General features: G+C 42.0%; 1 protein-coding gene across 1 annotated transcript; it reads left to right on the top strand.

Moving 5' to 3' along the window:
• Nucleotides 1-1,984: 1,984 nt before the first annotated feature.
• LOC126378759 (uncharacterized) lies at nt 1,985-12,970 on the top strand. The gene is made up of 8 exons (XM_050027141.1): nt 1,985-2,140; nt 4,478-4,633; nt 6,892-7,017; nt 7,830-7,993; nt 8,383-8,538; nt 11,314-11,441; nt 12,043-12,149; nt 12,516-12,970. Exons 1-8 carry the CDS (start codon nt 1,985-1,987, stop codon nt 12,678-12,680), a joined length of 1,158 nt encoding a protein of 385 aa, XP_049883098.1. The 3' UTR covers nt 12,681-12,970.
• Nucleotides 12,971-15,021: the final 2,051 nt, after the last annotated feature.

Below are 15,021 nucleotides of genomic sequence, written 5' to 3' on the forward strand. Positions count from 1 at the left end.
TTTTTTTGACCTGGAAACTGGCACCTTTACTTTGTTTGGTGCCATAGATATACTATAAAAAAAAAGTATACATTTGCCGCCATTTTCCCGCGCGTTGGAAAATAAATTGGAAAATTTTTGTGTTTCGTTTCAAAACACTAAAAAGAATAAAATAAAAAGGAAAAATGACGTCGTCGTAGAAAAAGTATTGTATGCAACGTTGTATAACTAGGTCAAAAAATGCTCGTGGCGTCTCTTATTGCGATGTTCGCCAAGGCTCACATCGCAACTCACGCCACTCGCATTTTTTGACCCTTCTTATACAACTGTTGCATAAAATACTATTATATATCAACATATAACATAATTAAACATAATACAACACAATACGAAAACTCTTTATTGCACTTAAATCACATAAAAAAAAAATAGTATTATAATTAAATTTATTAAAATAAAAAAAAACGTGGGGAACGTCGATTAGTCCTCATTCACCAGCAATTATTTATAAATGATTTTAATAAAAAAACGATAGTTATCGTGAAATGATGAACTACCGTATCCGATATGTTTCATATTTTATTGTTACCACTGTCAAGTCAAAGCAGACAGTCGATCAACTTCGATAGATTCCGTCGATCGACATTCTATAGGTCTGGTAGGTACCTAACACCGTTCAAAAATAAAGAATGTATATGCATTAAAGCACTTTATAATGTAATTTTCCACAAAACTACTCTCCTCGAGTATCTCAATGAATGAATTTGAGATTATTTTAGATTTGTTTCTCTCTCTTTAGTTTGTTAAAATTAATTTAATATATTACTCTAACTATGCTAGTCGCATTCCAGTGATTTTTATTGTTTACAACTTTAAGCTCAGTATTATATGAAATTTAATATTAATCGCTTATTTATGCACAAGTTATATAGCAGTGCGAATAATATTTTGAATAAAGTGATTTTGTAAAAAGACTATTCTTTTATTTACACATATTATACCGCACACCTTGATACTCCATACAGAAATGACGTTCTTGATGTGTGCTGCCTTATCATCATCAGCCCATTAACGTCCCCACTGTTGGGGCACAGGCCTTCCCTATGGATGGATAGGGAGATCGGGCCTTAGACCACCACGCGGGCCCAGTGCGGATTGGTGGTTATTAACGACTGCTAATGCAGCCAGCTCGAGAAGAAAACTTTTTTGTGGTCACCCATCCTATAACCGGCCTTTGCGAAAGTTGCTTAACTTCAACAATCGCAGACCAAGCGCGTTTATCGCTGCGAACGCCATAGAATAAGGAATAATACTACGTACTAAGGCGTAAGTACGAGCGAGACACATGCTCCGCGCTCTCCCTTACTCCTTAGGAGTTTAAGGCTACAACATAGAATAAGGAACAATACGGCTAAAGTGAGTCCCAAAGGGGGTGAGGTCGGCGCCCCATACGCATTGCTGCGGGGCGAAGAGTTACCTTCTAATCTTAGTATTATTCTTTATTCTATGATATAGGCAATCACGCGTGTATCGGAGTGGACAGAAACAAGACAACCCGCAGTTTCTCCTACTGCCCTGGTAGCATGCTGCGGTATATATCGCGCTCGTTGCAATATATGGACCTACGCTATGCGATTTATAAAGTAATTCTATTGACTTGCGTACAGCGTGTTCTTTGCCCAGAACAGTTTTTCATTTTTTTAAAAAAGAAAACGGTTCTTCTATTCCTCATTCTATTTTCTGTTACTGCGACACTGGCAGTTATATTTGTAAGATTTGCAATAATCTAAAAAAAAAATTCTCAGACTTTTCAAATAATGAAACTTCAGCTACTCGATAATAGATGGCGCTGATCCCATTCCAAAACCATAGACTTAACATTTTTTCGTGTTTACGCGGCGAAACCGGGCCACCTAGATTTTAAAACCCAATCAATCACTATAATTATGTTTTTAACAGCATTGAGAGATTTATTTTGATTTAATTATACAAATTCCCGTTGAAGATGACTCTTTTAGATAATATACTGAAGAAAGCGCAGTCAGTATTGGTATTATCTGAACATTCGTTAAGTACAAAGCCGAAGTCACCTCCGCCGGATAGTGAAACGATTGCTGATATTGTAAAGGAAAAGAAGAAACGACACAGGCCTCGATGTCCGGTAAGTTACCTACATACAAAAACTTACTCTGAAAGACCATATGGAATAGGCAGAGCCACAAATAATTAGAAGAAAATTTGCGCCAAAATGTCCTAAAAAAGCAGGCCACACGGCCTGCATATGATATGTACCTATTGCTAGACATAATCCTACATTGACGTCATCTAAATTAGAAAAATGTTCTTTAACCACCACCATTTACGACCAGTCCATACACTCAATTACAATTTTCCGTAATGTTTACTGTCTATTTATTTGTAAGTAAGTACTTTCTTGTGTAAGTTATTTTTATTAATCTCTGGTTCCCGAGAGGGAGTGTGCGTTCGAACCCCACCATGTAGTGATGATTATTAGGAGAGCTAAATGATACACGTGTGTCGTGCAAAGACTGATTTTTTTTATAAGTAACTACCCTCACAACGGGGGATTTGTAACTTTAGTTCGAATGTCAGTAGTTCGATGAATGCTTATTCGACTGAAATATTTTTCGAAACCCTTTTTAACGCATGATCATTCTTTCGAGTCAACTTTGTATCGAACCTCTTTTACCGACGAACGGTTGACCGAAGCATTAAAATAAAAAAAAATAGAACAGAGATGGTACATAATAATATTTGCAGTTGTGACCTCCTAGTAAGTGTGAAACACCTGTGTCAGAAGGTCACGCTCCTCCTTATCCATAAGTACTTGTTGGTACCAAAAGCCTGAAGTATACCTACATCGTATTATAAGTAAACAATAAAGAAAATATGAAAACAAACGTGTGTGTATGTGTGTTTGTGTGTGTGTATGTGTGTGTCAAGGACAGTAATTAGGTCCTCTACACTAATACTAATTAGGGATAAGTGTTATACCAAGTATTCGAAAAGCTTTTCTATTTCCTTATAATCTAATAATTTGAGCCATGCAGTAATCTTTTTTCTACATTCGAATTTAGATAAGAAGTAGATTTCTAGTTTTTCATTGAGTTGGTTATATAAGTGTGCAGATTGTCTATCATATTGTCGTCTCGCAAAACTAGTTTTCACCCTAGCAGCCTGTATAACTTTGCTTTTTATTCTTTTCAATAGATATGAGGGATCTGGTTTAACAGATTGATGTCTTTTGAGAACTGTATATAGAACATAAAGTTTCCTAATTGTTAATATATCACATTCAAGGTACAATAGAAGCATTAATCGAACAAGAAATGTGAGTTGTTTAATTTACTTACGTGTTATTCCGTGGTATTCCTGGAGGTGGAGGCCTGGAGACCTATAACACAGGGTATCCTAGTTTAGGCTCCAGCCTCTACAAATAGTATAATGTTATTTGTAGGGGAAATAAATATTTTACTTACTTTATACGTTTTATATTTGTTAATGTGGTGTCGCACTTACCTACCTTAAGTGATTATTTCTTCTTTTAAAAAGTTTTAATAGTTTTTCTCAATATGATGGTCTTAATTTTGCCTTTCCAGTGATGGTATGTAGTACACATCTAGACCATCTATTGAAGTGAATGCAGTCGACTTTTACAACAAATTAATCATAAGCATGCTTATGATGCTAAGCCCCCTGTTAGTGAAAACTGCATTAAAATCACTTCAAAAAAATAATAATATGGCCACTCTAGCCGAATCTCTTAATCGTAAGCGTCAGCTTCGACGGCATCTTTTTTTTGACGTGAATTATTGTAGGTTTGCCGCAGATGGCATTAACTACTTGGCCGGATGGCATTAACTACTTGGCGGGAGACGGCATCCGAGGTTTGCGACCTAGGCACCGTCAGGCATGTAAAATTTTATTTATTTTATTAATTATTTATTTACATTTCACTACAGCCCAGTATACTGGGCTGAAGAAATCTAATGCCATCGAAACGACAAGAAGAAGAAGACTACTTTACAGTGCAGAAGCGCCAATGCGCCGCAACTCAACAACTCAACGCAGCTCAATGCGTGCTTTTCGTATACAAAATCTAGCCGTGCGAATTATTGCGCATGTTCGTAGCAACGTGCCTGCGCGTCCTTACTTTATAAAATTTAAAATAATGACGTTTCAGTGCTTACTAATATACCAGACTGCTCTTTATGAGTTCAACAATAGAGAGTTGTACAGTTGCAGAGGTGACAGACGAGGACACGATGCTCGGCACGCGAATGTACTCTGTTTGTTTGTTGAATGTAATTGAATTTTGTAATATCTGTGACGTGTAATTATTATTCATCATCACCAGCCTATTAAACGTCCCCACTGCTGGGGCACGGGCCTTCCCTATGGATGGATAGGGAGATCGGGCCTTATTATTATCAATAAATAACTATGACTATGACAACTCAGTTTCCTCCCCCCGCAGTACCCGGGGGCTCGAGCCAAAGTGGACAGCTCTCCGCCACGCTACTCCGCGCGCCCGCTGTACATCAAGGTCCCCGACTGGCGTGCGCGCCACCTCAGGACCCAGTACGACAACCTGCAATTGCTGATCGCCTTCAAGAAGACGCACTATGCTCGCGTGAGTTAGTCATCTCAAACCAACGCAATATCATGGTATAAGAAGACAAAACTGACAGCTAGCATTTCAAGGTTAGCCCAGCTGACGTCATCCGACCCTGCGTTGCCATTTCGTAAAAAATTAATTAACCACGTCCAATGTTTCTAATTTACTTTGCAAAGAAATTTTGTACTTTTAGTAAAAGATTTACGTACAGTTTTAATGATTTTTGTATACTTATGTGACAAATAATAGTAAGTAATTAAATACATTAGTCAGTAATTCACTTAATTTTCAATAAGTACTTAATAAAATTTGCATCCTTGGAATGACTGTGCTGTGCTGTATACATCATCATCATCATCATCAGCCGTATGACGCCCACTGCTGGGCATAGGCCTCCCCCAAGGATCTCCACGACGATCGGTCCTGCGCTGCCCGCATCCAGCGGCTTCCCGCGACCTTCACCAGATCGTCGGTCCACCTTGTAGCGGGCCTACCCACTGAGCGTCGTCCGACACGTGGTCGCCACTCCAGAACCTTTCCGCCCCATCGGCCATCGGTTCTCCTCGCTATGTGTCCTGCCCACTGCCACTTCAGCTTTGCAATTCTCCGAGCTATGTCGGTGGCTTTAGTTCTCCTGCGGATCTCCTCATTTCTGATTCGATCCAGCAGGGAAATACCGAGCATAGCTCTCTCCATTGCCCGCTGAGCGACACCGAGCCTCCTCACGAGACCCATAGTAAGCGGCCACGTCTCACTGCCGTAGGTCATCACTGGCAACACGCACTGGTCAAAGACTTTCGTCTTGAGACACTGAGGTATTCTGGACGAGAAGATATTCCGCAGCTTCCCGAACGCTGCCCATCCGAGTTGGATCCGACGAGAGATCTCTTTCTCGAAGTTGGACTTACCTAACTGGATTATTTGTCCTAGGTAAATGTACTGGTCTACAACTTCGAGTGTAACGTTCCCAACCTGAACTGGAGTGGGTGCGACATGGTCGTTGGACATAATTTTTGTCTTTGCCATGTTCATGCTAAGACCCACTCGTTGGGATGCGTTACTGAGATGCTCGAGCATGGTGTTCAGGTCTTCCAGGGTCTCAGCCATTAGGACTATATCATCGGCAAATCGAAGGTGCGTCAGGTACTCGCCGTTGATGTTGATGCCAAATCCTTTCCAGTCCAGAAGCTTAAAAATATCCTCCAATGCAGCAGTGAACAGTTTCGGAGAGATGACATCTCCCTGTCTCACTCCTCGCTGCAGTTGGATCGGATTAGAGCTCTGGTTCTGTACTCGAACTGACATAGTGGCATTTTGGTAGAGGTCCCTTAGCACTTCGATGTACCTATGGTCCACTTGGCACCTCTGAAGAGACTGCAACACAGCCCAGGTCTCGATCGAATCAAAGGCTTTCTCATAGTCCACAAACGCCAAGCAAAGTGGCAGATTATACTCTTCGGTCTTCTGTATAACCTGCCGCAGCGTATGGATGTGGTCTATGGTGCTAAAGCCTTTTCGGAAACCGGCTTGTTCGGGAGGCTGGAAGTCGTCAAACCTGCAAGCGAGACGATTCCCGGACGTCAGCCTGTACGAGATTAGGATGGCCCTCAAACAACTCAAAAACAACAAAGCGGCAGGAGATGACGGAATCACAGCAGAACTATTGAGAGCGGGCGGAACGCCAATACTTAAAGTCCTCCAAAGGCTCTTCAATTCCGTCATATTTCAGGGCAAAACGCCGAGGGCATGGAGCGGAAGCGAGGTGATCTTGTTCTTCAAGAAAGGTGATAAAGCCCTACTGAGGAACTACAGACCTATCTCGCTTCTGAGCCATGTCTACAAGTTGTTTTCGAGGGTCATTACGAATCGTGCTGTATACATCAGGTAATAATTTTGCATGTGTATAATACCTTTAACTTGTTTAAGTAATTCATAAAATTTTGCATGTGTATAATACCTTTAACTTGATTAAGTAATTCATAATTTTCTATGTTACTTCATAATATTGTCATAATGAAGCTACTGTCACCTCTTACGTTGCTGTGCCCTTACATGTACCTAATACCATGTATATAACACCTAACTGCGTGTGATTTTGCAATGAATAAATTAATATGCATATCGACCCTAAGTTCGACCCGTGCTGATGTATCTGAGTGACAAGTCTTTGCTGTTTGTCTTTTTGAAGAAGAATGTCTGTCATCGTATTCTCTCTTCCTTTCTATCAATCTTACGTTCCGTTCTACTCACTTCCTAGATATGTGTATGTCCAGGGTCGTGTGGACTGCTGGTGGAGAGTGGAGCCGCAGCCATTCCGTCACTTTTACTACAACCGCGTCGCGTTCAGCAAACACGTGCGCTTCGAGAACAAACTCTTGCACAAACGCCTTGTTACTCAAGTAAGTGTAACCTAGCTTCTTCTTCTTTTCTCTCATAGGATGTGAGGTGGATGACCAACCTCATCAATCCTGGTGTCAGGGTTACTTTTGAGCCGCCAAAAGCCCAAATGGGACCAACGGCTTAACGTGCCTTCCGAAGCACGGATCATCTTACTTTCGGACAATCAGGTGATCAGCCTGTAATGTCCTAACCGAACTAGGGATCACATCGTGATAAGTCCCCACCGGGATTTGAACCCGGGACCTCCGGATCGTAAGCCCAACGCTCAAACCACTGGACCACCGAGGCCGTTAACGTATTAGCTTATAATATACAAATATAAACACAGATAGAGATAAGGGGGGATAAAATGGCCACATAGAAGCAATTCATCTAAGAAAGCCATTGCTATTTGACATTTGTTTAATTTTATATGCGGAAATGGCGAATTGCAACAATGCTTCCCCGATACCGACCCCGCCGGCGTGGTCGACGACTTCCCTCAATCAGCGCTTATCGCTATCGACCCACTAGGGTCGATTAATTCTTTCAAATATTTTTCCTCTCAGACGACGTCCTGAGCCGAGGTTCGCGCCCAACTGGGCACCCTCAGGCCTGTTGTTTTAAACGTTGTACCGGGTGAGAGCCTGCAGCGCTCTCTATTTGTCCGGCCAAGTAGTTAATGCCATCTGCGGCAAATCTACAATAAGTCACGTCAAAAAAAAATAGCAACAATGCTTTATTTATTTAGATGTAAGTTATAAGAACTATTGTAATTATGTCTTCGGCTGGTCATTAACACCCTGTATAGAAGACGGTATGCCTTCATCAGGGCCCCAAGGTAGTACCAACAGAGTCTCTCCAACGCGACTGGGCGCGCAACAGGGTGGATATACTAAAACGCGCGCGAAAACCGTTCGTGTTGTTCCCGCCGATACCGCAGGACGATATTGAAGATCCGGCCTTCGTGAAGCCGGAGGGAGTGAAGCGACCGAGGTACAGTCTTCTTTCTCTTTCTGGGGGGTTAAAATGCCACATCGAAGCATCATCAATTTAAGAGTCACGCTCTTGTCGGTGTAGCATTCTCCATTCTTGTCTATCAAAGACCAATTCTTTTAACATAACATTAACATAACAAATTTATACTTTATTGCACAAACAGGAAAAAACAAAATACAAAACAAAAGAGAAATAAAATGAGTACAATAGGCGGCCTTATTGCTAAGTAGCAATCTCTTCCAGGCAACCTTTACATTTTTTTATACCTGTCGATTATCCGTAACTTTCCTTTTCGGTGGATAAGAAAATGACAGCACCATTGGCTGGATTTTATCAACAAAACAGAGCTATGGTCTACGCTTTAACAACTTACCCACAATTCGCAGAGTATTCTTCACAATGCGCGTGGAAGGGTGCGCAGCTATTGGCGAGCTGGAGGCGGAGCTGTTTACGGACGTGTGCCCGCGCACCGCGAGCTTGTTCGTCGAGCTGCTCGTCGGACACGAGGGCGGGTTCTCCTACGTTGGCACACACTTTTACAGGTAATCTTCTTCTATCCTGTGGGTTGTGAGGTGGATTACCAACCCCAGCAACCCTGGTGTCAGGGTTATTACTGAGCCGCCATAGGCCCCTGACATGACTCATGTAACGACTACGTACTTACATCAATAGTTACCGGGACCAACGGCTCAACGTGCCCTCCGAAGCATGGATCATCTTACTTTTGGACAATCAGGTGATCAGCCTGTAATGTTCTAACCAAACTAGGGATCTCAAAGTGATTTATGTGATTTGTCCCTGCCGGGATTCGAACCCGGGACCTCTGGATCGTGAGCACAACGCTCAACCACTGGACCTCGAAGCCGTTTACAGGTAACAACTACTACTTAGTGAAAATTCCTTTTCTGTTAATAACTGCGTATTGTGACCCCTTTTTGCTATCTAAAATTTACTTCAAACATGGTTTAAATAAGCGTATTACAGAATCCACTCAAAACATCTAACACACACGCATTCACACGAACGGCAGCGATCATCCAGTGGACTCTTTACATCCGATCCCAAGATAACTAATCGGAGGGCTGGGGTGATCGCTGTCTTTCACACACACACACACACGTTTATGTTTATGTTTTGTAATACCGGGAATTCTGGCCGGTGCGTGCATTTTACGCTACAGTGTTGATCAATCATCTAAGATGATCAGAAATCAATGACATTTTACTTTTTGACTTATTTTCGAACTTTATTTATCAATTAAGTAAGTAACAATGATTTTATTGATGACGTCACAGGACAGTATTTCCATACAAACTCCAAAGAAAACTTTCGTTTTGACGCGTCGTAAAAAAAGTATCTCATTTGACTAGGTTGACAAGTAGCAATCATTGCCATGACTAATTGTTCAAAGAGATTCTACTTAATTAAACCCTAAAATCTCCTTTCTAAAATCATATAAAAACAAACCCCTCTTAATCACTTCCTTGTCAAAATTACGTCAATCACTGTCAATCACCCCCGAAAATGTCACATAAATCATGTTAAAATTGATTTTAATATTCATCGGACTCTTCACAAGCCTGCTCACTCTCATATGTCTATACCAGCTGCACGTCATAGAGTTGTACCCCAAACTGCAGAATGTTAGTCGCGGATTCTGGGGCGAATGGTTCCAACGAGATCCTCGTCAAAGTAGTCAGCCCTGAAGGGTTGATGTTCACCGCTTACTTCACCGAAGACACGCTCATTGAAGAGGTGAAGAACCGTGCGATAGATAATTTCTACCCGAACGGCGAGAATGGTTCCAGTCGGTACAAAATCGTGCGCGTGTTCGACATGACCACGCTCCATGACTTCCTAACCCTGGGCCAAGAACAAGTCATGATGCAAGAAGAGCTTCTGCTGGTCGAAAGGAGGGTGCCTGATGCTGGGACTCTGTGGGACTTGGGAGCGGTCAGAGCTCCCTTACAAGGCACCATTGCAGCTGCCACCGCTTCCCTACCCACTCCTACGAACGCCATGCGTCAGCCAAACCTGCAGTCTTTATTGTCGACTAACGAGTTGTCCTACGAGCTCAGGAAGATTCTAATATCCCTGATAGAAGCGGGAGCAAGACTGGCAGCCGCTGGTAGGAATTATGAGAACACTCTGGGACAACTATCTGCCGCATTAGATGAACCAGTGCACAGAGCAATGCCTCCAGTTATCCAGGTCATAACTCCAGAGGAAATCGCAGCTAGATTGAACCGTACAGACCTTGGCTCCGACAATGTGTCTACTGCAACTAAACAAGACGCCGAAGGGGATTTGTACCGCCGCGCTGAGCACCTGCAGAAGTTTCTGGAGAAGTTCAAAGCGTGGCGCGCGAAGATCGCCGAACCTCCGAACCCAGAAGCGATAACCGCTTTGAAAGACCTCGGGTTTTCGTTCGAAGATGCCGATAAGGCGTTGAGGACTACCGGCTGCAACGTACCAGCGGCTGCGTCCTGGTTGATAGGGGAGAGAGGGTCGAGTATTTTTGAACTGATCAGTGGATTGCCGGATGGGCTGATCCTTCAAACTCTGCTGAAACAGCCGCAGATTCAAAGAGGCTTGCTGAATACCAGGATGCTGATTGCGTTCATAGCGATGGTGGGGCAGACGGGCAGCGCTTCTTTATGGCTGAACTCTCCTCACGGAAGTCCCCTGCTGTCTCAGATATCTAGGACGTATCACTCCGAGAAGTACTGTCTCGCTGTCAACCAATTTTCTGAAGAAAGACGCGAGCGTTCGACCGCACCTTCGACTTCGAGGCAAAGAAACTGATTTTTGAATGTCATTTATTTTTTCTAGTTTTGTATTTTGTTTGTTATGTAAATAAAATTATTAATGTTCAATGGTTTTGCTTTCTGAAATTTTACGTAATGAGAGACTTTCCGGGCTTCGTTCCTCAAAAACAATATAGATGGCGCTGTACAGATTTTCTTTTTTGTCTCTGTTTTGGGTATAAATGATTACCCTTTTTATTACACCCAGGCACATCTTCCACCTATTATTATTCTGATCAAAATAAAGAGAAGAAATATAGGTACTTAGCAACATCATTCTATCCAAGTATCAAGCAGCAGTTAAGTCTGTACAGCGCCATCTACATTGATTTTGGCGAACGTAACCTGAAAGGCCCTCATTAAATCATTGAAATAATAAGGTGCCTATTAGTGATGCCCCCTGAGGAAGTGATAACCTGTGCAAATTGAGAAGGGTCAATAAACAGGCTTTCGAAAAGATTGTTTGTATTGCGTTTAAAGCGGGGTGTCCATGGTTTACTCGTGTCTCAGGAAAGTGCCGCACCTGTACTGGGCGGGTGGCGACGTGGTGCACGACAACGGCTTCGGCTGCTACCTGCAGAGTGGTCGCCGGTACCCCATCGGCGCTGAGAACTACCACTTCTCGCATTCAATGCCCGGTAATGTTCCTATTCTTCTGTTTCTCTTCTCTCGTGTGAATTGTGTGATGTCTGCTTCAAAAAGTTTTTTCGATTCTGCCCCGCACCACCCAAATCCCGTGGTAGTTGCGGCTTCCCAATACATCCCGCTTAGGGACGGCACTGAAAAGTATCGGCGTCCGAAGGACGTAATATACGATCCCGACGACCCGATTACTCTAGCCATAGAGGCAGCCAATCAGCTCGCGACACCAAACACTTCAAGTTCCCGATACCGACCCCGCCGGCGTGGTCGACAATTTCCCTCAATCAGCGCTTATCGCTATCGACCCGCTAGGTTTAATTCTGTGGTTTAATTCTTTCAAATATTTTTCCTCTCAGACGACGCCCTGAGCCAAGGTTCGCGCCCATCTGTTGTCTTAAACGTTGAACCGGGTGAGAGCCTTCAGCGCTCCCCATTTGTCCGCCCAAGTAGTTAATGCCATCTGCGGCAAATCTATCTAATTAGCCCTGAGGGTGCCCAGTTGGGCGCAAACCTCGGCTCAGGGCGTCATCTGAGAGGAACGTTAAAAAAAAGGCCACGTCGAAATGTGGCCATTTTAACCCCCCTGATATGTTTCAGGTTTACTGTCTATGCGAGTGACGTCAGACAATGAGATATGCGGCGTGTTCAACATTACGTTCAAACCACTGCCGCAGTTTGACTTGAAGAATGTGGTTTTTGGAAGAGTAAGTTATTGCTAATGCAGCATTGTTTTTAATTATTTTCAATTCTATACTTTTGCGATGGAAAATTCCACTTGGTCCCTCTCAGTATTCGTTACGATGTCACTTACACCCCATACCAGCCATACAAGTAGGTGTTAGTGACACCGTAACGAGTACTGAGCGGGATGGTTCAGACCATGATTCTGAGTTGATATTTCTTTTTAATTATTTTCTGTTCCATACTTTTGCGACGGAAAATTCCACTTGATATCAACTCAAAATCATGGTCTGAATCATCCCTCAGTTTTCGTTACGATGTCACTAACACCATATATATATATATATATATATGTAAGTACGACTTTCAATGTCAACGTCTTTTAACAGATAGTCCGTCCTTCAGAGGTTTTCAACAGCATCACGAAGATAGGGCGCGCGCTGGCGACAACGCCTCGCGTGCTGTTGTGTGCCTCGAGGATGAAGATCCGCGGACAGTGGGTACAAGGCACGCCCAATACCAGCTTTATACAGCCTGTTAGGAGAGTATTTTAACTACGGAAAGGGTTAAGGCCGGGTTTCTACTGACGCGGAGATGGGCGGAGAAGAGCGGAGATGCGGATTTGACCGATCACAGCGTTCGAGAGAGCGAAAAACGAGGACGCTCTGTCACTCTCTCCCTCACCTAACGCACAATGGAAACGCAGCCAAGGTCCCTGGGGCAAATATACAACAAGTGACGTCAAAAAAGAAATTGCTCTTTGGAAAATACAAATAATGAAGAAACATTCCGACACACGCTGTTAATGAAATATGATTTATTATCATAAGGACAGATTCTCAAAAAGACAGAATGGTACTTACCACCCCACTTGTGTGGTCTAATTTACTCTGTACTTTCCGAAAACTACTATTCTGTTTTGTTTTCCAGTAGGTAAGCCTACTTTTTTCTCTAAATTATTTAGATTGTCACAACAAAAAACACATTTACAAGTTTGTTTTTATAGAAAATAAATTATTAAAATTATTAAAAACCTAAGTACATGTTTCTTTAACTACATTGCGAAAAATCGAATCGGCAGTAGTTTTTGTTCTTTCGTAATAAGCTATAAAGTAGAATTTTGGTCTAATTCAGTTGGCCTGAATCACTCAAAGCAACTGATTAGACCTTATTCTTAGAAATTTTCATCGGAGGTTCTTACTCTTACTAGGGATCTTAATAAGGGCCCTCACGGACTCAACAAGCACCAACATAGAATGGAGCTGACCGAGTCCCCTTTATGCAGATTCTGTTTAAGTCGTAAGGCCCGGATTTCCAGACACAATAGTTAAACAATGGGATTTGGATTTTAAAAGGCATCTGGGCCTTACGAGGATATAGGAGGATGAGACGCACTTACACCTGCTGTGCAGCTGTGAGGCTCTCATACATAGAAGCCGAGCACTGGGGGCCAAATAACGGATCCCCAGGTCATGGAGCTTCCTCCAAAAAAAGACGCTCGATCTAATCGAACGGATTGGTCTAGCGGAGTTTTAAATATTAGGGATTTGGTCACAATAGATCTAGCTAGGTCACAGTGGCCATTCAGGCTACATCAGTTCCCCTTCGAACCCTCTCAAATGCAAATAATAATAATAGAACTATACAATTGATGGCGTTTCGTTACATTTCTCCTTTATTTTGTTCCGAGGTTTGTTCAAAAGAGAATCTTACGTCTCTCGCACTAGGCGATGTACTATATCTGTCCAGCTTTCATTCTAATCATGCTACATCTAAATAAAACACAAGTGTACACAATAGTCTGTATTTATCAAAACCATAATAACTGGGATATGACAAACGTATTATACGTGGCTTCGCACGACCGTTCTACGTAAGAAAGCTCTAGCTAACAATCGAGCCTTCGGTTCAGTGCTAACTTACAAAATTTCAAAAAATACATTCCACTTTTAAATGGTTTTAAAAATTTAATGGCTTTTTCTCGTTTACTATAAAAAATTATGATTATAGAAACTATTTTTTTAAACTTAGAACGATATTTAAACAGTCTTTTTGGGGAATTTATCTTTAATAATGGACCACTGTTAGAGCAAAAACGACAACGAAAGGGAACAGATAAAAAATGAAATAAAAAATTAGGAAAAAAAAGTAATTTTAAGAAAAACCGTTCAATTTCGTCATCATTATTCTCATTTTTTTTCTATATTGTTGCAATGTTAAGGCCCTATAACATAACGCAATTTATCACGCAGGCACGATGCGTCGCGTACTGTCACGAGCATTATTATTATGTATACACTTTAGTACCATGTCACATTAACTTTTTTGACAAATTGAACTGTAAGTCTCACTAAATGTCAAATATGTTAGTGCGACAGAGTCCTAAAGTGGGTACATGATATTGCTCATGACTGTACAGTGATGTTGGAAAAACTCAAATCCTCCAAAACTAAGCCGGTCTCCTTAGTATTAAGCCGGTCTCCTTAGTATTAAGGAGACCGGCTGCTTTTTTCTTTTTAAATTGTTCTTTCATGTACTCTGATCCTGTCTGCTTAAAGGGTAGGTAATGAAACTCTTTTTACATAACTTTGGCGCTTTTTTACTGCCGAGAGCATTCCCAAAGTGGGAACAATCACTCTAACGGCACATGTATGGCGAAATCGTGGCCCCGTGTATCGTGTTACCGTCCGATCCCGACCCATCGTGCCCCGATGAATCGCGTACTTAATGTAAAACGTCAAACTTACCTACACGTATCTACCGCTCAACAAAATACATTGAAGCAGTTCATACATTATAGCGATATTGCAATTTGACATTTGCGCATATACACAAATGTCAAATAGCAATATTGCTTTTCTAGATGAATTGTTTAATGTTTTTGCTGTTCCCGAT

Source organism: Pectinophora gossypiella, chromosome 27 (genome assembly GCF_024362695.1).
Source record: "Pectinophora gossypiella chromosome 27, ilPecGoss1.1, whole genome shotgun sequence".
Lineage (NCBI taxonomy): Eukaryota > Metazoa > Arthropoda > Insecta > Lepidoptera > Gelechiidae > Pectinophora > Pectinophora gossypiella.

Bases quoted from the DNA above. Each gene is read 5' to 3' on its own strand.
- LOC126378759 (XM_050027141.1), top strand. From the start codon at position 1,985: ATGACTCTTTTAGATAATATACTGAAGAAAGCGCAGTCAGTATTGGTA. The intron at 2,141-4,477 runs GTAAGTTACCTA...CTCCCCCCGCAG, and splicing joins GACACAGGCCTCGATGTCCG to TACCCGGGGGCTCGAGCCAA. The intron at 12,150-12,515 runs GTAAGTTATTGC...GTCTTTTAACAG, and splicing joins AGAATGTGGTTTTTGGAAGA to ATAGTCCGTCCTTCAGAGGT.